This window comes from Charadrius vociferus, unplaced genomic scaffold, assembly GCF_000708025.1.
Source record: "Charadrius vociferus isolate BGI_N301 unplaced genomic scaffold, ASM70802v2 scaffold147, whole genome shotgun sequence".
NCBI classification, from domain to species: Eukaryota; Metazoa; Chordata; class Aves; order Charadriiformes; family Charadriidae; genus Charadrius; species Charadrius vociferus.
This window is the reverse complement of record NW_009649570.1, coordinates 7,414,581-7,436,467: the sequence shown is the minus strand read 5'-3', so window position 1 is coordinate 7,436,467 and position 21,887 is coordinate 7,414,581. Positions and strand designations below refer to the sequence as shown.

The following is a 21,887-nucleotide window of genomic DNA, read 5'->3' as shown; positions in this document are numbered from 1 at the left end:
ACGCAGCTCCCAGCAGCACAGCTGGTGCATGCACCCTGCCGCGCTGTGCTCAGGATTGGGCCCCTAATAGTGGCTTTTAGATCCATTACATTTGTACCAGTCCTTAGTGGGAGTTTTGGGCGGCTGGACTGACACTTAGGATCGTTTGGGGATTTCGCTAACGTTGCTTAAGTGCTAAATTGCTCAATGTGATTATGCAGAATTTCTCCAGCCGGGGCCCCTAGAGACAGGACATCCGACTTCCCAGAGTCCTGGGGGCTGGCTTGGCTGCCAGCTCAGTTGAGCCGTGCGCTCCTTCCCCGAGCACAACAAAAACCGGGTAAGCCATTACCAAAATTAATAATGAAAATGGCAATGTGTTCTTCTTCTGTAAAATCCTTGCAGGGCTTCTGCATGTCAGACTGTGGTGGAGAGCTGCGCAGGAGCGGCCCGGGTGCTGTGGCGCCGAGGGTTTGGAGAGGTGTGCATTCCTCGCTTTCCCTCCACTCGAGTCCTCCCAGCTTGTTACAGGGACCTTTGCTACAGCATTTGTCCTTCCCATATTCTTCAGGTGTGCCTTTCACCCCTTTAGAGGAGTCAGCAGCATCATATTTCATGTGAAGTATATTTTGCTGCCAGTTTGAGAGGTTTTTCTTTCCCCCTTGCATTTATTTTCCTTCTGTCATACTCTTTACCCTGGCATACAGCTCAGCTTTGCAATGAAACTTCCTGGCTTTACTAGGAATTCAGGGCATCAACAAAAAAATAATTCAAATGTGATCCCTCGCTTTGGCTGTTCAAACACAAGCAAAGCTGAGGAACCATGCCACTTTTTTTTTTTTTTTCTCTAATTGTACACAAAGCCCATACACTTGTAATTTGCATTTTGTACACTTCAGTGACTGTCCAAGCAAAATTCAAAACAAATATGCACATGCGAAAAACAGGGAGGGAAAGACTGGCTGATGGCTTCCCAACAAGGAAGAAAAAAATTCTGTTAAGTAAACAGAGGAAAAAGGAGGAATCATTCAGGGTTTAATTATTCCGTATGTGCGCCGCAGCCAGATTGACCGGAGAGTTGGGTGCTGCTCAGTCTGCAGTGCATCACAGTGAAGGAAGCAGCTAAAATTAGCACTCTTTGTTTAAGAAAATTAATACCACTTAGTGTGATTTTGATGCAGCCTTGTTTGCAGGTAACTTCAGGCGTTTAAGAGTGTACTTTAAAAAAAAAAAAAAGGATAAACTTTTTGGGGTAGCAGTAGGGGCTCCATATTTCAGCGAGTAGCATTAGGGGTGGAAGCTTGATGTCTCCTGTGCGCCGCAGGGAGGGTCCCGACATGGCTCCCCTGGTTGTATGTGGGATGATGGTGTCTTTTTATCTCCACAGTTGCTGCCGTGTTGTAGTGAAAGCGGGTCAGTGCAGCTGGCAGGAGAGTGCCCACGGGCACTCTCAGTAAGCACCGGGGCAAAGCCAGTGGCAAAGAGGGTTGTGCAAGGAGGGGCGATGGCCTGGCAAAGCAAAGGGTACCGTGGGAAGGGCTGTGTTGCGCCTTGCCCGGGCAATGTCAACGTGCCCGAGACGGGTGATCGCTCAGGAGCAGGCTGTGAAGCGTGGTGCTTGTTCAGGCAGCCGGGAGACTGGACATGCAGCCGGGCCAGCCTCCTGCCGGGGCAAGCGCCTGCAAGATGACACTTGGCGCAGGGAACTCAGGGCTGCTTTCCCCCAGGCTGTGAGGGCGAGGTTGGCTTTTTCCTGCGCAGGGATGGGTTGCAATGCCTCTGCTGAGAATGCACGGGAATGAAGTAGAAACCGGATTGTGTACAGGGCTGTGTTGGGAGTTTGCCCTTCTAGAAAACCTGTGAAAACCTGCTGGCTGTCGGGGCCTCCCCAGCTTACCCCGTGTCAGGGTAGCAGAGTTTGGCACGCAGGCACCAGGCGAGGGCCCCGAGGCGAGCTCGGACAGCCTCTTGGCTTTCCGCCACAGCTCCTCCATCGGTGGCTTTGGCGGCTCTTTGCAGTGATTGCAGGCGCGACTGCCAGTTTGAGGAATAGTGTCGTTAGCCATTGCCGCTGTAAAAACAAACAGCAGCAACGGGGAGGGCGATAAACATATCAGGATGCCACAGAGCTGCCGGCTTCTCCCCCCAGCTCCCAGCCCTTGCGCGGTGGCAGCGGGCTGCCAGGGCTGCCCTCACGCCAAGGGACTGGTGAGCTCTGGAACAGAGCACTGAATCCGGACGGTGGCTTCTAACCTGGGTAGTCCAGCGCTAAAAGAGAGGGAGAGGAAAACTGTGCTGTATCACGCCTCTGTAATGCTGTACGCATGCATGCCACCGCCACCGTTTCCCTGTAAGAGTGTACTTTACGACAAGAGGTGCAAAAGCAGGACGCGCCGGGGAAAGGGTCAGGCTGCAACAGGGGACATGGCTGCTGCAGAGAGGAGTTGGCAGGGTCCCCATTTCGGGCAGCCGCCTTGGCCATCTGCCGTGCGTGCGGCGAGGGCAGGGTGCCACGCGTCGGAGGGCAGCGCCGGGGCTGGAAATAGCTGCCTGCTCGCGTTCGCCTCCGCACCAAGCGCCCAGTGCGGTTCCACGTCGCCTGAGCGCTTTTGGTGGGGGGGGGCTTCAACGGCTCAGCTGCACTTCCCCTGCGTACGGGAAGCCTGAGAGGCTCCTCGGTGACCCCCCAGTTTGAAGATGGTGCCGTGGTGTGCACTGTGCGCCATCACTGGGGCAGCCCCAAGGCAATCTGAGGATAAGGTCCGGGGGTTCCCGTGCTGCGGAGGGCTGCCGGGCCAAGGGAGAGGCTGCTTGTTTGCTTTCTTTCATGCTCAGCTGTAGCCAAAGCACTGTTTTAATTTGAAATTTGGCAGGGATTTAAGCCTTTTGTAAACTAAAATCGTTCTGTGTTTCTGGAGGAGTGGGGAAGAGAGAAGTGAGGCGGATTTTCGGCTGGAAATAGAGCGATGGGGGCATCAGAGGGAGTGTTTCTGCCTGGTGCCTGTGCTGCTGCTTTGAGAAGCGCTACCCCGTTCACTGAGGGTGGGAGGTGTCGGCCCCCGGCCCCCGGGGCTCCCAGCCGGAGGAGCAGCGCTGCGCCGCCGCCGCCAAACGGAGCGGTGTCAAGGCGAGGCCACGGCGGCTGCTCTGCTATGTCAAAACAAAATGATGTGTGTTGGAGTCACGCTGTTGCTGCGGAGAGAAAAGGGCTGGGAATGAGCAAAGGGAGAAAAGCGGGTTTCAGAGCAGTGCTGGAGCTCTGCCTCTCTCTGCCAAGGCTGGGGAGCGGTAATTTCTGACCCCGTTTTCCTGGGCTTAGCTGGATTTAATGTTTCAGGCCCTCATGGGCGCTGTTTGGCAGCAGCTGTGCACCTCTGACACTCCCCTTGCTGGGTGGGATAGCACTGACCAAGATGGACGTTGTAGCAGCAGGAGGGAGGGGTGAGCACGTAGGAGGGCAGTTGCTGATTCTGGGGAAGTGAGCAGCACAGAGTTGTTTTCCCACTGTGGAAAGGACCAGAGGGCAGCCAGCTACCCCTCTTTTGTACCAGGAGGCACAGCTGGAGATGTTATTGGGAAGTGAAAGACAGTAGGTAGCAGCTCCAACAAGCCACTATCACCTGGTGCATCCAGCACTGGTTGGCCCCAAAGCCTGCGGACCCTGCAGGAAGCAGGGATTGGGAGCACGGGGATGGCGAGAGTGCATCCTGGGTGCTCTCCAGGCCAGGCTTCCCGGTGCCAGAGAGGCTACCGGTGGGCAACAAAAAGGGATGGAAATTGCTGCAAGGTTGATATATTGTTTGGGAAAGGCAACTCTTGCTAAGAGGCTCATTTTGTTCACCCAGAAAGAGCCCGAGAGGCGCTGTGGCCACCATCTGCAGATGCCTGTGTGTAGAGGGATGCATGGTGATAGAGCTCTGCCCTGGTATGGAGGGACCCAGCAGGAGACAGCACTTGGTGTCTGGACTTAAACCAGACAAAGTCAGTCTAGAAAGAAACAGCAGTTTTTTCTCAGTGGTGGTCATTTGCCTTGGAAGAATGTCTCTAGGCTCCAGCAACTGGGGATCGGGTGTCCTCTCCAAAGCAACAGCTCTTGGCTTTGTGCAAAGGTCTCTGCCTGTGGCAGTGGGCACTGCTGGTGAGCCCGGGCAGGCAGGCTGGCGTTGAGTGCGCGTGGTGCCAGGAAGTACATGCTGGTCCGTATGATTCACTGACCTCAGCTTCGCAGGTTTGGAGAGCTTTCCTGCAAAGAGGCACGTCTGTGGTAGTGCACTGGAGAACCTTGTCTGCTCTTGTGCCTCCCCCATCCACCCTGGCAAGGTGTATCGAGCGTATGTCACCCCCTGCTTCCAGTAACCCCCTCCCTGCCCCAGTTGTGTGTCCCTGCCCCCCCTACTACTTTAAAACAGATGTACATTAAAGCTCCTTAATCTCTGGAAATACTAATTCTCTCCTGCTCTCCCTCCATGTGAGTTCATACCAACATGGTACTTAAGTCGCTTCTTGTCTTTGATTAGAATCTCATCTTTCTTTTTCAGGTCCCATAAATTAGCCTTTTAGCTGGCAGTGCTCTCAGATCCAACAGATAACAGCCTTTTCTCGGCATCTGGCTGTTTCCAATAGCATCGCTAGCATCATCTGTTGGGCACGACCGGCTAGGTACTCACAGCCACCATTCAGCACACATGCTTTAAAAAGGGTCTTTCACTCAGGAGAAAGTGCTCTTCCTGTTTAAATACAGTTCCCCTTAACTTTCTTGCCTATCTTTCTCCAGCATGCGTTTTTGTCTTTTAAAATGCGAAGTAAATTGCACCTGAAAGCTGCCCTTTAAGGAAGCAGCTCCACACAGCACAGGGCGATGCATCTTTTTCCCATTTTGCCCAGCAGCTTGCAGGGCTTTTCTGGGGACTGCTTTCCAAGGGGGTCACTTTCCATGGCCTGCTCCACTTATGACAATATTGCTGAGGTTTGTCACAAAGGAGCCTAATTGATGACAAATAGCAGGCTGGTTTCTGTGACGGGAAATCATCTCCACTAGGAACTGAACTGAGACCACCAGCTTCAATTCCCACAGCCAGCCACATACCCAGAGCCGATTTTGTTAACGACTTGAGAAACCCCAGTATGGAAAAAGAAATGTCGAGTTGTATTTTTCCAAAGGCAGCGTAGAGCCCTGCGTGACAACATACAATCTGATAGCAATGAAATGACATGCAGGAATAAGAATAAGGGTCTACCATGGGCCTGAGGAGGAAGGAGAAGGGCTGAGGAGGAAGATACCATTTAAGCAGGACTTGGAGTCATATTAGCATGGGGAATTGAGAAAATTGCTAGCAGAGTAAATAGATTTTGGGCTGGGCTTTTTGTATAAATGTTCTCTCTTTTCAAGTTTTCCCAGAGCTCCTTCCTTTCAGGCTGGAAGAACTGGTGTTCTTTTCAAAGTGTTGATTAACCGATACTTTGTTTTTTCTGGCTTTTCCCTCAAGGCTACCCTGGGAAATAAAAAAGGACCGAATTGCTAGCTTGTTCTCACACAAAATTTAGGGGAGCTACAGTATGGAAAGGCAAAAGACTTCCAACAGCCTTTTCCCACACATGGGCTCCTCGGGCAGACCATGGTCCAATTTTAACCTTTGCTCGGGTTTGAGCAACCTACACTTTCTGTAGGGTTGTGTGGGTGACATGGATGGGAAATCTCACTGCTTGTCTTTTGAGAGAGGACTAGCAAAGCAGACATCTCCGCGTGTGAACTGCTTTGCAAGTTATTTTTCCACATGTTCGGCTCTAAATGTTTGCAAGAGGCCCTCAGGCAGTTCTCCCAGCCCTAAGATGTTGCCATCTGGGCCTGTCAGTTCTGGAAGTGTTGAGAAATCATGTGAACTCGCTGTTAAAGTGAGGATTTACAGAAGATGGTGTGCACCTATGTTTCTTCAACAAGTTACCAGCAGCCTCGAGTCAGCTTAATTACCTGGCTCACTAGATGCAGAGCTCATCTTCAGGAGGGGCAAGTGTTGGGGTTTGTGTGTTCCTGTTGCCAGGTTCACTTGAAAATTCAAAGAAATCCCTTAATCCTTTGAGTGCGGAGGACAAAAGACAATTCTGCCCAAAGAATGGGTATTTGGGACGGTGTCATTAGTACCAGCGTGGAGGATCTCTGCAGTTAGGTGTAAGGTGGCACTGGGGCAGTGTGGCGTTCGGCAGAGCCCCCTGCTCTGGAAGTGAACCTTGAAATGTCGCCGGTGGGTATTGCCTGATACCATTGCCTGTGATACCAAAAAAATGGATTTGACAATTCAGGAGGCCTTTTCAAGTCCTAAATCTCTGTGCGAACATGCATAAATATTCTTTATAAGGTTTTGAATAATTTCTTTGGACGTAGCTTTTTAGGCACAAGTTACATTCTTTGGTTTTGGTTGTTTGTAAGTAACCTCTTTTAACTCTTCTTGCTGTTTTTGCACAAGATGTGCAGTAGCCTTGGTTTTCAACCACAACTGTTTCAAGGGTGTGACTTCTCCTGCTTTCTAGTAGCCCCTGATTTTCTGTATTCCTGATCATTTCGAGGTGCCTCCTCAGTTGAGCACCCCGTGTTATAGGCAGCTTTGAAAAATCTAAGGAGATTGAAATGAAAAGGCATTTTCTTTCAGACAACTGAAAAAGAGCCATGGTAACTATGTGTAGAAATAATGCTAGGAAGACTGCACAGGAAAATAACTTGCTTCTGCTCAGATTACAGCATATGCATTTGGTTACCAGTGCTTGATCTGTGCTGAACAGTGAAAAGAAATGTCACCACTAAAAGGAATTTGGATCAGAGAAATGTTAACATAAATGCCTAGATGTGGACACCCATTTGCTGCTCTCCCCATTTCAACCAGCTTTTGCATTAAAACATATAATGATGATACACGACTTCCTCAAATTACTATGAATTTATCTGAAGCCCAAAGAGAAACTGGGTCATTGAAGCTCTGTGTCCAGTAAGATGTATAGGAAAAGATGAAAAGTAGAGTGTGCTAAATGGATCTAGCATTAGTGGCAAGTAATGATAGTCACTAAGATCCTATTCAAAGTTGTAAGGATAATACCCATGAGCATGTTAATAGTGAATTATGGCCATTATGCAGGCACCAATGACAATATTTTAGTGCTATTCAAGTTATCTGGTTTCTTTGCTTTCGCTCGCTCTCTTTTCTTCTTAAAAGCTGGTCATTTGGTGGTCATGAAATGTGATGTAGTGGGAAGATCCTGTTCTCTTGAGTGTGCAAGAGTATTCATTGAGTTATGCCAGAGGAAGAAGAAGAGTTCTTCCTCCTTCCATGAGGAAGAGCCTTGCCGTAGTTTTAACTATTGCTTTCTTACCACCAGTCTCACAATCCAGTGACCAGTGGCAATAATGCCCCCAAAAGGCCTCTTTAAACAAACAGTGCTTCCCATTTTGTTGTTCTAGTGAACTTCCCAAGAGTGGAGGATGACTTTCCGACCTCTGAACAAGACTTTGAAGACAACGATGATGCAGGTTGGTACTGAAATTCCTCATGGGCAATGTGGGGGAACTTGTGTTTCAGTATCAGATGCTACAATTGCTCACAAAACTCAGCTTTAATGGGAGTTAGGAGCTAGACCACACTTGAGAACGTACACTCAAGTGATGGGTTACTGCCTGGACAAAGATATTAGTTTTCTTTTCTTGTTTTCCTTTTTAAACAGCCAGCAACCTTGCGAAGTCAATATATTGTATTTGTCTTAGGACAAGTGGAACTGATCTTTCAAGCATTAATTGCTGCTTGCATGGCATTTTGACTTGTAAATGGAGAAAATTAAGTCTGGGAGCTGTGACAGATTGTTTCCATAGTTTTGAGCCCAATGGCACTTGAAGGGCCAGGGTTTCAGTGGGTGTAAAATGCTAGCATGCTGTTTACATAGCCTGAGATGTGAAAGTGAATTACAGTGCCTAACTTTCGTGGTAGTTAGGTGCTTTGTGTTATTTCTGGACCTGGGTTAGCAAATCCTGCTGAGATATACCCCCGGAGGGGCTTATCCTCTTGTAAGGCCATCACAACTCCAAGTGAGAAATGCATAAAGATGGGGTGAAAAAAAAAAAAAAGATCCCTGGATAATAAGTGCCCATTCTACCGCAGATTACTTTGGATCGGATAGGAACGACACACTGTTCTCTACTAACTCTCCAGGAACCCCGAAGCTGGACAAAGAAAAAAGCTGGCTCTACACCCTGGATCCCATTCTGGTGACCATCATAGCAATGAGCTCCCTCGGTGTCCTCCTCGGGGCCATCTGCGCTGGTCTGCTTCTCTACTGCACGTGCTCGTATGCTGGGCTGTCCTCGCGGAGCTCCACCACACTGGAGAACTACAACTTCGAGCTGTATGACGGCATCAAGCACAAGGTCAAGATGAACCACCAGAAGTGCTGCTCAGAGGCCTGACCGGTGCCCTGGGAATCACCCTTGGCATTGTACCCGGTGAGGTGGGCTGGCAGGGGGTTACTTCTTTTGCTGTTTTCTATGGGAACTGAATGCCATAACAGGGAACGAGGGGCGCGGGAGGAGTGAGGGGAGGCGCTGCTCCTGTCGCCAGGTCCCACTGGCAGGTTGTGCTCCGCCAGGACCGAGCAGACGTTCCCGCAAACCGGACTGTTCCGGGTGAGGGGGGACCATGACCCTTGTTTGTTGGTTCATCTTCATTTTCTGCTGATGCGAGTGGCTGAGACGTGGCGAGGGAGACTGGTTTACCTTTTGGATGTGAGAAACTAAATGTTGATCGTTATTTCCCACCTCCTTTCTCTGGGGAGTTGCTGAGAAGGCTGAGGGATTTCTTTAGCCACCCTGTCTTTAGAAATAACAGACACACACATGGAGACCCTGTCCATTTTAGATCCCGTCCAGATACCACTTTGGCTGTAGGGATTTGTGCACTTCGCACTAAGTCCAGGAAGCTGCAGTTTCCAGTCCTGAAAATGGAAGCATGTTGTTACCTTCAACTTTCCTTCTCCTGGTAGGAGGGAAAGGTAGGATACTGGGTTTAGTGTCAATGGTAACAGCAGAGCTTTCTGAAGTCATTAAAAAATAAAATAGAGAGGAAACCCTATGTGTAGAAGCACCTCTTTGAGAGAAGCTGAAGAGCCTTAAAGTGATTTGTGAATAAGAGCCATTTATTAAATCCAGATCTTGGATTGCAACAGCTGAGGCCTCCATCAGGAAGGCCTTTCTTTGAATCTCCCACCCCTCTTGATCCTGCCCTTTTTCTTTTTTCTTTTTTCTTTTTTTTTTGCTATAATGAGAAAATTGCAGCAAACAAAAGATAAAGCCAGTCAGCTCCTGGCACTCAGACGACAGCTTTGGGAAGGGAGCCTCTCCAAAGTGCCAGGGAGGGAAAATGAACAGGGAAGGAGTCTGGAGGAGTGCCCACAGCCCCGGGAGCCCGACGGTGGCACCCACTGGCCACCCTCGCTTTTGTGGTGCTCCATTTCTCCCTGGAGCTGGTGAGTGCGAGCTGGCATCGTCAGCACCGATGGACCAAACGGCTGCCGTCGTATCCCCTTTGGAGCAAAGCTGCGCTGCTCCTGATCAGTAGCAAAACCCCGAAGTTTTATTTATGAGCTGTGTTTAGTTTTACTTTGAACAAGTGCCTTAGAAGAAGTATTTTTCCTCCATCTGATGATCAGTGCTGTATCAAACAACAAGTGAGGCCTTCATCCTTCCCCAGCAAAATGCTCTTCTTCGCTGCCCTCTACTAGGTAGAGCCCGGCTGAAGAAGTCTGGTCCTTCTACTTTCAAGTGGTCTGGCTACGTTATCTGGCAGCTGATACCTCTCCACTTACCACTGTGCTGTGGGAGAGGAGTGTTATGAAAACAATTTAATGAAGAAAAAGAGTTCAAATGCTGGGCCCCAAACCAATGCCTTCATTTCCAATACAGTACAGACAGATTGCCCCTGTCAGCTTGCACATATACAAGTGAAAAACCTTTCCAGCGCATTGGGTTTGCTTTTCCAGGAGCTCTTTGGAAATACCTGACATGTCCTGATTTTACATTTTGCCTAGCAAATATTTTGGGTTGGGGATGGATTTTTTTTTTTGCTCACTAACTGCGGAGCGCTGAAGGTGTGATGTGCTGTGAAGCTCAGTTTGCACAGCCCCTGCAAACACATCCTGCAGGAGGCCAGGTGTTTGGGGAGATGAGCAACATCTGGAGAGGAGATGAGCATGGACAGTGCCACAGCTGCTCCTCGGTGTGGTGGGAATAGGAACATTTGTCTAGTGTTTCATGAAAAGCTCCATCAGACAGTAAGGTTTTTTTTAAAAAAAAGACTTCTCCACTGTAAGAAAGACACATGTGTTACCGGGGAAGCAGATACCAGCAGCTGTGTCATCAAAACATCCACGGTTCATACACGCACACGCAGAGACGCGCACACACAAAAGCCTTCATTTTTTTAAATTCACACTGTGCGCCCAACAGAAACGGCAGTAAATGTATCTCAGATTCTCGTTTTGAATCACCTTATTTCTTTTGGCATTCTTCGTGGACAAATTCCATAGGGATGTTATTTTACTGTACAAAAGAAACAGAGGCAGTAAGAGGAAATGTACCAGACCATTTCAAAGCTGGATTGCTGCTGCTCGATGATTCTGTCCCCTTTAAATCACAGGTGAGGGGAAGGATGAATGGAAAAGGACCATACAGTAGAAAAGTTGACTTAGGCAAACAATAGGTGAAAATATATAATTAAAAAGGTGATGTTATGGTGTCTAGTAGGCGTACAGAGAGAAGAGTTCGTATATACATATATTCAGAAATTGTGTGTTTGCACACGCACGTGAATTCTCTGTATGTATCGTGTACGTGACTTATTCCGTGGGACTGACTCGTGTTAATATATCTCTTGATCTGGGGCAGGAGAGTACTGCTGATCTTGGCACTAATTTGGCACGGGCCCAGCGATGCGTCCGCCCTGTGTGTCCCGCTTGCCCCTTCCAGGTGGGGCAGGGCCCACGCGCGTGCGCTTGCCGGGCAGGAGCAGGCCAATAATGCTGCAAAGCCGATACCTCACTTACCTCTGCTGGGTGCTTTACTGTTCTTTTACAGAAAACTGTGTTTGATTGTAACTTCAACAGGGAAAGAAAAAAAAAAAAAAAGTAGCCAGTGCATTCAATTCATTGCATCCTCCTCTGCAAATAGATTAGATTTGCTGATCGCAATTCCCTCCGTGAAATTCAGAAAAGAAAGAAAAAAAAAAAAAAAAAAAAAAAAAAAAAAAAGAAATGGGTATTAATGCCTTTGCTGAAATGGGCTGTTGCCTCCACACCCTTCCCATGGCGAGGACGTGTTGCTAACGGGCGGGCTGTAGTGCTGGAGGATTACATTTTGTGGGAAGGTGCCGGGGGTGAGCATGGGAATTAAACCATTAAGAAATTATATGCAGAAATGGAACTTCTCCAAGGTTTGCAGTTCAAGGTATTTGACCGTTCACTGGCTGAGCCAGGACTTATGGACTTAAAGAGCTTTTACTGTGATTCTTCAGTGTAAAAAACAAACAAACAAACAAAAAACAAAAAAAAATCAAACTGTGTTTATATGATTTGTATAAAAACCTTTTAAAATTACTATTTAATAAACATTATGGTAGAGATTATGTTTCAGTGGCTTTTTATTTATGAAAGAGCAACTACAAGAAAACTGAACTGAGAGGGCTATGGGCAGCCAGAAACCCCCAGGGAAACCAAGGCATGGCTGGAGGCATGCGGGACCGTGCCCACCGCCCTCCTTTGCTGCGCGCCACCCGTCCCCCTGGGGAGGACACCCTGGGCTGCCTGCCACCCCAACGTGACGTGGGGCTGTCATGCAGATCCTGTGCACACAGACGTACCCCGGCTCGGACACAGCCTGTCTTCCTGGAGGCAGGGGTGGCTGGATGCTGCTCTGTGCAAAGAGCAGCTCCTGAGCACAAACCCAAAAGTGAACACAGGTCCCCTTCTGCCGCTCTGTGCTGCTGCCAAGCACTGCCAGCCATCCTGGAGAGGAGTGACGTTTTAGGCTAAGAAAAACATCGTTTAGGACTCAAACAGCCCGGTGCTGAGCAGAAAGGTGCACTCGAGGCTTTGCGGTGCAACCCCATAGCGTGGCAACAGCCAGCCAAGGATGGGATGGGGGTTGGGGGTGCACCTCGGCTGCACATGGGGCTTGGGGTGACTTGGAGCATGGTGGCACAGGCACCACACCGGGAGCAGCCTGCGCTGTCTCTGCTTCCTTCCAGCCAGCCTCAAGGGTGTGCGGGGTGCCAGACTGCCCCAGTTTGGCCACCACGCCAGGGTGCAGGTGTGTGGTGCCAGCATGCCCCTCTCCTGGTCCCATGGCCCTGCAGTGGTGGGCAGTGACCAGGATGGCATGGTCCTCTGCAGTTCGGCTTCAGCCTCACCTCTGGGCATCACAAGAGGTGGCCAGCAACAGGGACTCCTGGCAAACCCCAAAGCCAAGCCTGGCCCCACACACTTGTCTTCTCCACCCTCTCTCCACTCTGTTCCACCAACCTGATGGTGGCCCCGGCCTGGGGGAGTCTCACGTCTCATGGGGTCCCAGCAGCCTCCTGCTCTCCCTGCACTGGCCAGTCGGGATCCACCGTGGGGCTGCAGGGAGCAGGCTGGAGAAGCAGTAGGGCTGAACCTACAGCATGGAAACTCTTGTTTATTTATATGTGCCCTGACAAACAAGAGCCAATCCATCAAGCCCTGGGCACCTCCAGAGCAAATGAAATTTTGCTGCTGTCTCCTTACCTCCAACACAGTGGCCCCCTCCCAAAGTGTGTGTATGTTGAGAGGGTCTTTAAGCGATGAAGGGCAGCTGGCAGCTTAGATGAAGATGACAGTGTAGCTGCAACCTTGACAGCTCTTCCTTCACCCAGGAATAAAGAACTGATGTGCAGATTGATACCTGGGGGAGAGGCTGTCAGCGAGCAGGACAGAGACAGCAGATAAGCGACTCAATCAGTGTCAGACCTGTCCTGCCGTAACACCGCCTGTAAATCACTGCGGTTAAAGAGGCGCCTCCGCTAAAGCGAGGAGCAGGAAGCAGGTAATAGAAAAACAGGCAGCGAAGCAGATGTGTGCACCGGCCGGGTTAAAAGCCTGATAGCTGGGCTGCAGCTGCCGCCTGGGCACGAAGGGGAGGCAGGCACCCACTTCAGGAAATTGAAAGCTTTAGGGTTCTTTTTAGCGGGAGCTGGGATTGCATTGCGGCTGGCAGGGTAGGGTGGGAGCTCGGGGCACACGTTTCCCAGCTGCATTTGCCATGCACACATGGGCGCCTGCCACCAGTGGAGGCTGGAGCGTGGGGGGCCACACGGCTGCTCCATGTGGCACAAGAGTAATCAGTGGCTGAGCGGGCTAATGAAATCGATTTCACCATTCTCAGACTGCACCAAGATGCGGATCCAGCCACTCCAGCACATCCTCGAGAGCTGATTGCAATCGTGCATGCACCCTCGCTGTCTCTCTCTCGCCCCTTCTTCTTTGAAATATTCCTTTTCTTTCTGGTTTAATGGGAAAATCTTTTCAAATAACGACTTGCTCTCTGGACAGCTGGGGGCTTGGCAGTGAGGGGGAGCCATGGGGCTGAGGTAATGAGTGTATTCGTAATTAATTAATTGCAGGCAGGTGCAAGTGGAGTCTCCCGTCGCCTCTCTCTCCTCTGTCTCTCTCTGAAGAGCTCCTCTGTCTCCTGGAGCCTGGCGCTGTCCCCAACCGTCCAAGGGGACTGTGTGAAACCTGGTGCTGGCTTTGCCGCGCACAGTGACTTTGGCAGGCAGGACGGAGGCTGGTGCTCACATCCCCTCCCCACAGGGACCACGGGGAGCCTGCCCGTTGCAGCACCTTGCCTTTACATCTCCATATCTGCCAGGGTCCATACACTCAGACCATGACGACCGGCAGCCATAAAGACACCTTCTCTCTGCTGGGCAACTCCCGCTGCACCTCCCTGGAGAAGCTCCACTGCAGCTCCTGTTTACTGCAGCTCCACTGAATTAGTTCACACCTTCCAACTTAACACCCTAGATGACCAAAACCCCACCTGGACACGAGAGGCGATGGTGAACCCCCAAGTGCAGACTCCTGGTGAGCTGAGCACCAGGGACCCCCCTGCAGCCGGTGCCACCACTGCTGCGTCCACACTGGATCCTTTCAGCCTTACTTTGTCTGCTCTGGCGGACACTCAGCAGAGCCCTGTGGCTGTAAACACAGAGGGGACCCCAAGTTTTGGTCCATACACGTCCAGAGCAAAATTTACATTGCATTCAATAGGTCTGTATTGTCGCTCACACTGATCAGGTAGCATTAGGCTTTCCTATCAATGCCTGTTACACACAGCGACCCATTTAAGGCAACAAACTCACCATGACTAAAGCGGTCTAATAGGAAAATAACTAATCCGTAATGTGTTGAGAGGGAATGACTCCTCTCTAGGCTCCTGTATCATAACTCAGTTGCACCACTAATATCCGAAATGGAAAGCACTGAATTAAACACTCAGCAGCTCTACCCCCGCCTTGGACCGGGTGCCAAAAATCAAGGGAAGAAATACAGCACTGCTTCCTTGTGCTGCTGCGGTGGGTGGAGGGCTGTGGGATGAGCCAGCGTGGGCTGGCGGCTGAGGGCTGTTTGCTGCAAAAGACTTTGCTAACATTTCCTTGGTTAAATGTTTACAAATGCAGAGGAAATCGCTGTCCCAGATGTTGCTGATAATTTCCTATCAAATCCCTCCTGGTGTGGTGCAGGGCTGCTTTGTCACCCTTCAGATCAGCTGCCAACGTCATGCTTAATAACAGAGTTGACTGACTTCTTTACAAATGCCATCAAAATCTCTAGCACTATTTGTGCCCTCCTGGTCTCTCGGGTTTATGCAGAGAGTAACTCTGCCCTGGCTTCAAGCCCAGCTTTCTTTGCGGCCCTCGAAGCTCACTCCCAAGCAGAGTGGCCTTCATCAGAGGCATGGGGCAGCTCTCCTCTCGCCCCACCACCTCCCCAGTGGGCTGTGTTGGACAACGCAGAGACAGCCCTGGGCTGTGCTGCCCCTGGGGAAAAGCTTCCCGGAGGTTGTCCTGTTCCGACACACCAGCAAAGGCAGGGGGGGAGCTCTTCTAGCAGCCTTCAGGGACAGCCGTTGCCAAATGAATTTCAACCTCATATTTTAAGAAGACATTCAATGTGCTTACCAGAGCTGGGGAGCCCTTTACACCGCAGCAATAATCCAGCGCTCGGCCATGAAATCCTCAGCACAGTGTCACATCCATCCCTTTCAGCAGAGAAGTTTTATTAACTTAGGGTGTGAAAAGTTTCGGAGAGCAAAAAGTCTCTCCCTCCGAGAGAAATAAGGATGATTTAAGCAGTCTGGGTGTATTTGAGATGGAGAGCGAGTCCCCCAGTTGACACATCAGAGGGAAAAACTGTAAGCCGAGGCCGCATTTATTAAAGAAGGAAGCTGGGGCTGGGTAAAGCCAACCTTTTTAAGCACTCCACAAGAGCATTTTAATAAAAAGCACAACAAGCCCACAACAAATCATGGCTTGGAAGCAAAAAAAAATGTCAGTTCCTGTCAAGTTTTGAAGAATCGTCTGAGCTTAAGGAAAAGCGAATTCCTGCTACGCTCCCCTCCCCTGCCCTCCGCTCCTGTGCACGGAGCAAAGCCACCCCAAACGCCGCCTGTGACATGCCGCAAATCACACCGGGGAGTGTGTAGGGGGGGCAGCTGCCGACCCAGCCCCAGGAAGGCCTGCAGAAGGATTGAAGCTTAAAGAAAATGAAATTTATAGTCAGAGCATTAAAATATTAAAGGGCCTTAAAGAACAGCCATGAATCTGATTTGGGGGGGAAAAGGCAAGTCTGTCATCAGGCAGAGACAAATGGCTGCGGGACTTGACAACTCATATAAATCTGGCAGAGGAGAAGAAATAAAGCCCAATCAGAACCAAAAAGAAAAAAAAAAAAAGGCAATGAAAAGATTTTAGGGCATAAAGAGTGAAAAGCAGAGGGAAAGCTAAAGAAGATAAGGAGTTGAAAGCAGAGAAGCGATTATAAAAATAGCAGAAGTACAGATGAAGGTAGAGGAGAGAAATTATAAAAAATGGCCAAATGTGCCCCAGTAGCACAGATATTTTTGACAATCTTGCCCGAGACCCCTTGTTTTTCTTGCACAGCAAGAATTCGTTGGGTGGGCTTCAACAAGTTAGACCCTGCGTGGACATAAGGCAGAGCAGCTCCTATCACGCAGAGCACCAGCTTTAAACCGCCCGGCCAGGAGGGGTGGGCACACGGAGCCCCATCAACCCCAGTGTCCTCAGGCATGACGGAGCGAAATGCCTCCGTTTCCAGAGGCAGACTGGCACTCGCCAGGCAAATCTGCACATCCTGCTCCTCATGAGCAGCACAACCCATGCCTGAACTGGGGTTCGGCTCCCCCAAGAGGTGGCTCTGGGCTGACCCCAGAGCTTCCCCGAGCGCCGTGGCCGGTTGCACAATGTGGCCAGGCTGCAGACGCTCCATGGTGCGAGAAGTCAGCAGGATGGACCTGCCCAGCCCCTCACCTTTCGCCCCATGTCACCGGGGACTCTTCCCGTGGGGTTTCCCCCAGTGGCAGCCATGCCCCGTTGAGCCTGGGACAGCTGGGGATCTGCCCCACAGCGCATCGGGGGCTGCTGCCACACTGTGCTGAGGAGAGACTGCAAATCCAGCCGGGAGCCACAGCCAGGACCCGCCGTAAGTTGGGAAACAGGGTGCAGCGAGGGCTGGATTTACGAAATGCTGTCTGTAAGCCAGCCCTCCCTCCGAAACACTAAACAAAAAACAACATTCAGATACATTTCGGAGGAAAACACGAAGCATCTGGTTCCCTTCGCTGGTGTACATAGCAAGAGAAAAGTTGGCAGTACATTTGATTACCATAAAAGAGAGAGCTATGCAGAAAAAAGCCACATTAGAGTAACATTGCCCAAAACAAAGTTAAATGTCTGCCTTGTTTTGAACGTGCTCGTGGTGGAAATGTGAGCAAAGGTCAGCCCAAATTAATGAGAACTGCAAATGAATTGGCTGGGCTGGGACTGGCACCCTGCCACCACGTCTCGCCCGGCAATTCTTATTTATCGATTTATTTATTTTGCTGGATGAAGAGACATCCTGCAAACACGTAGAAAACCAGGCCTGGCACTTCCTATGGGTGACACGCGCCGTTTCAACCGGGGTGACCAGAAGCCAGGGGTTCTCACGCACCCGTTCCCACCACATCCCTCTCCTGCATCTGCGCAGGGGGACGATGGGAGCCCAGCCCTCTGCCAGGGAGGGTTCCCCAGGTACTGGGGGCCCTGCCCAAACACCTCCTGCCCTGTGCCACGGCAGAGGCAAGCACCACGCTGGGGCCACCCATCCCTCACGGCGCAGACAGGGATGAGGACAGGGACAGACAGGGGAGCCGTGCTTTCTTGCGCCGCGGGCTGCCCCATCACCACTGCCTGTTGCTGTCGCAGGAAAATCCCAGTGCGTGGATGGTGCCACTTCCCTGCCAACACGCTGCAGGACAGCTGTGTCGAGGAGGGTGACAGATGTGTCTGCTCGGTTTTACGGAGCAAAAGGGGTTTTCCATGGCTCCTTCTCCCACACAGGCAGTGATTAACTGCTGAAGCAGCTTAAAACTTGGTTTTGTTTTGGTTTAGGGGGAAGGAGGAGGAAGAAAAGCCCAGCCCCACTCTGGCTTTCCTCCTGGAAAGGAAAAGCCATCTCGGCAACTCTCGCTTTTCTGAACTTCAAATACACAAACACCTCGGTGCCGTCCAAGCAGCTCCTTCCAGCTTCAGCAGCAACACCCAGCACTGCCGAAGCGCTGGGGGAAACACAACATGGAGGGAAACATGCTGAAGCCGCCAAGGCAAGCGTGCTAACCCTTCCTGCAGGCACCCCATGGGGCTGTGTGCCTCCGGGGGCTCGGGGTGGGGGTGTGTGTGTTCAAAGCACATTGGCCCATCTCCCTGGGACGGGGAGCCCCAGTCTGGGCCCGGCCAGCTCTGCAGATGCCAGATGCAAACACAGGTACCAGCAAGGAGCATCCTCATCTGTGCCCAGCACCATTACAGAGTGAGTCACAAGGTCCCACTTGGATGCTGTTTCAAAAATAGTCGTGTTTTTTTTTTTTTTCAAAGGAAGAAGTTAGACACTCAGATTAGAAACAGTGTTAGCCTCAATTTAAGAGGGAGAGCCGGGTAAGAACAGGGCCCTTTAAGCACACTTTCTAAAGCAATTTGAGGTCCCAGCAACAGCCCAGCCGTGCTATCGGCGTTGCCCCAGCCGGGGCCGCAGGCAGGTGTGGGGCTCTGGGCGCACACCAGATTAATTAGCCCCGCTGACCGCCATCAAACAGCCGGGTCCACGCTGCCAATGCAATCTCCAAAGCTCATTAAAACAGAGCACTGCCACACTTGGGAATGAGCCGGTGTAATGCTTTGGGTGTCATGATAAAACCATTAAAATAGCAATCTGCAGTCCCTGGCAGGCCCTGCTGCTCAGCGGTGCCAGAGCGTGGCATGTGAGGAGGGGGCTATAACGTGACCTGCAGCCGAGCTCCTCTAAACTGGGATCTATTTCAAGGGCTAAGCAGGACGGTGAGGCTGGGTCGAACGGGGGGGGGGTTAGCGGTGATTTGTGAGGATGGAAAGGGCTGCCGTATCGTGTATTTCTGGATATCCATGGTGTCACAGGCAGGACATTGCTCAATGACTTAAAAAATGAACACCTCTGCCTGAGGTTATCAGCCTTGGGATAATGACAAGGTTGTGAACGCAGTGGTGTTGCTGGAATTGAAGAGATTCAGCATCCTGACTCGGGAATAAGTGGTGATGATTCCCCCAGATACTGGAGATGAAGGGGAGATAATGCTGATGAAGCGCGGGGATGGAGTGACTGTGCAGCCACAGTGACTCATTGCAGCTGCCCTGGGCGACGTGGCAGGCTAGGAAAATATTTGCATAAGTTTTAACAAGCCCAGTTCACATTCCTCCTGACGGTCAAGGGATGCCCTGATGAATTTGGATGGCAGCAGCAGGGTGCCAGGCTCCTCTGACCGGGCAAGCAGGGTGCAGAGGTATCCTCTGGGTATACAAGGATTTTCACATCCTAAAAACCTCTGGTCAGGCGACCCAAGATGCACCGTAATGCTGTCGCTGACAAAAACGAACCCTTCTTTTTCAAACAAAGAGCCTAATTATAAAACACCATCTCTTGATGCCCCCATCTAACTTAGGCAGGACACACTTTGGTTTGATCTGCAAATGTGGACAGTGCTGCCAGCCCTGCGGCCACACCAGGCTCAGCATCCTGCGCCTCCTCCCTGAGCACAGGTAACTACAGGATTTGATCCACTGCAGGACAAGAGCCAGGAGACCCACTCCTCCTGGCTGCCCTCCCTGCTCCACAGTCCCCATGTGGAGGGGGTCCTACACACATGCCGGGGCTTCGGAAGCACATCTTGGGACACCCACCTGTATCATGTGAGGAAGTCTCAACCTGCTCACAAGCATCCTTGCATGGGGAAGGAGGCTCCCAGCACTCGGTGCATCATTCGCTGTGAACGAGTGGTGGGGCTGGAGCTGACATCTGCTGGAGCTGCTGCCTAATGTAGGTCAGAAATGTTAGCCAGGGTCTTAAAAGTAAAATTTTGTTTGCACTTCCAGAGGAAAAAAAAATACACCCAGAAAATATATATTTAAAAAAAAAAGGAGGAAAGCATGGAGCTAAATACAACTCATTAGCAAAATAAATTAAATAAATCAAGGCTGGAATTGTGTTTTGATGGCACTGAGGAGCAAAGCCTTTGCCAGGGATGTGCCAAAAGGGCTGGAGCCCTGCATGGACTCTCCCTCCACAGCCAGCAGGGACGGGTGTGATCAGCTGTGGCAGTCCCAGCTGCAGGCTGAACAAAAAATACCCGTACAAGAAAAGGCAAGGGAAGAACCGGAGACCTGTCCCCTTCCCAGCTGCCCTATGTCACAGAATCACAGAATGATAGGCATTGGAAGGGACCTCTGAAGTCCAACCCCCCTGCCAGAGCAGGTTCACCTAGAACAGGTTGCACAGGATGGCATCCGGGCAGGTTTTGAATGTCAAAAGCCTTGCTGAAGTCAAGGTAGACAACATCCACTGCCCTCTCCCCATCTATCCATCCGGTCATGCCATCGTAGAAGGCTATCAGATTAGTCAGACATGACTTCCCTTTGGTGAATCCATGTTGACTATGTCTGTCAACCTTCTTTTCCTCCAGATGCTTGGAGATGATGCTCATAATGAGCTGTTCCATCATCTTTCCAGGGATGGAGGTGAGGCTGACTGGCCTGTAGTTTCCTGGGTCTTCCTTCTTGCCCTTTCTGAAGACTGGAGTGGCACTGTCTTTCCTCCAGTCCTCAGGCACCTCGCCTGTTCTCTAGGATCTTTCAAGGATGATGGAGAGTGGATCAGCAATGACTTCTGCCAGCTCCCTCAGCACTTGTGGGCGCATCCCATCAGGACCTACGGATTTGTGGGTATCCAATTTACTTAACTAATCTCTAACTTGATCCTCGTCAACCAAGGGAAAGTCTTGGTGGATATCCAGTTTACTTAATTGATCTCTAACTTGATCCTCGTCAACCAAGGGAAAGTCTTCCTTCCTCCAGACTTTCTCTGTTACCGGCAAAGTCTGGGACTCCTGAGGGCTGGCCCAAGCAGTAAAGACTGAAGCAAAGGCGGCATTCAGTAACTCCGTCTTCTCTGCATCATCTGTCACCATGACACCTTTCTTGTTCAGCAGCAGGCCCACATTTTCTCTAGTTTTCCTTTTGCCTCCTATGTGCTTGAAGAATCCCTTCCTGTTGACCTTGACATCCCTCACCAGATTTAATTCCAAGGAAGCCTTGGCTTTCCTCGTTTCATCCCTGCATACTCTGACGGCATTCTTGTAATCTTCCCAAGTGGTCAGTCCCTTCTGCAACGTACTGTAAACTTCCTTCCTCCACTTACGCTTTTTCAGAAGCTCCCTGACCTCCCATGTCAAGTGGCTACAGGCTGCTTGCACTGCTGTAACAGCCCAGCACTGCCAGGTGGGTAGGCACCCTGCGATGGACCGCACATGTGGCAAATGGGTCAGACAGGTGCCCCCAGCCAGCTCCATGCCCCAGGGGGACACATGGCAGCAGCAGGAACATCATGGTCCCCCTGTGTGGGTTTTTGACACGCTGCTGGCGCTCCTGCACGCCTGGCTCAACGCAGGATGAACTCGGTGGGATGCAGAGGTGGGGTGCGGGCACAGAGCAGAGCAGAGCAGAGCAGGCTGCCTGCCCAGAGGCATCCCGCGTGCCGTGCCGTGCCGTGCCATGCCGTGCTGTGCCACAGCGGCCACGCAGACCGAGCGTGACAAATTGGCGCACAGGTGCATGGGTTGATGTTAGCTGCGCCCGACTCGCACACGCGTGTCTAACCTGCAGCCTGGCCTTTGCCCTCCCCCTGCCACCACCGCAGCCCCTGCAGCTCAGCAGCCCTGCCTTTAACCCACATCCACGGCAGCAAATCCCTGTGCCTGGCATAATCCCGCATAACCTCGCTCCGCAGAGGACCCTCGGCCCCGCTGAGGCAGGCTGCAGCCCTGCTCGCCGTCCCCTTCCCCTACCAGTCCGTGCCCGATTTTCCCAACCAGTTCTTGCAAGAGCCCCACGCTGCAGACTCGGAGGGCACTGGCCAGGCAGGATGCCGCCTTTATACTGCTCCTTTGTTGCTCTGCTCTTTAGAGCAGAGAGTAATTTAGGGGAAAAAAAAAAAAAAAAAAAAGCATTATTTAAAAAAAAAAACAACTCACCCCTCTCTCTCCTCCTCCGCCCTCCCCAAGC

General features: G+C 51.1%; 1 protein-coding gene across 1 annotated transcript in view; it reads left to right on the top strand.

The window, feature by feature from the left end:
* The window catches only part of NRP2 (neuropilin 2), a 113,986-nt gene extending 105,564 nt beyond the window's left edge, over window positions 1-8,422 (top strand). Inside the window, exons 18-19 of the mRNA XM_009890251.1 lie at window positions 7,427-7,495; window positions 8,169-8,422. Of these exons, the coding sequence (XP_009888553.1) occupies window positions 7,427-7,495; window positions 8,169-8,422 (323 nt within the window). The remainder of the gene's footprint in view (window positions 1-7,426; window positions 7,496-8,168) is intronic.
* The last annotated feature ends 13,465 nt before the right edge of the window (window positions 8,423-21,887 follow it).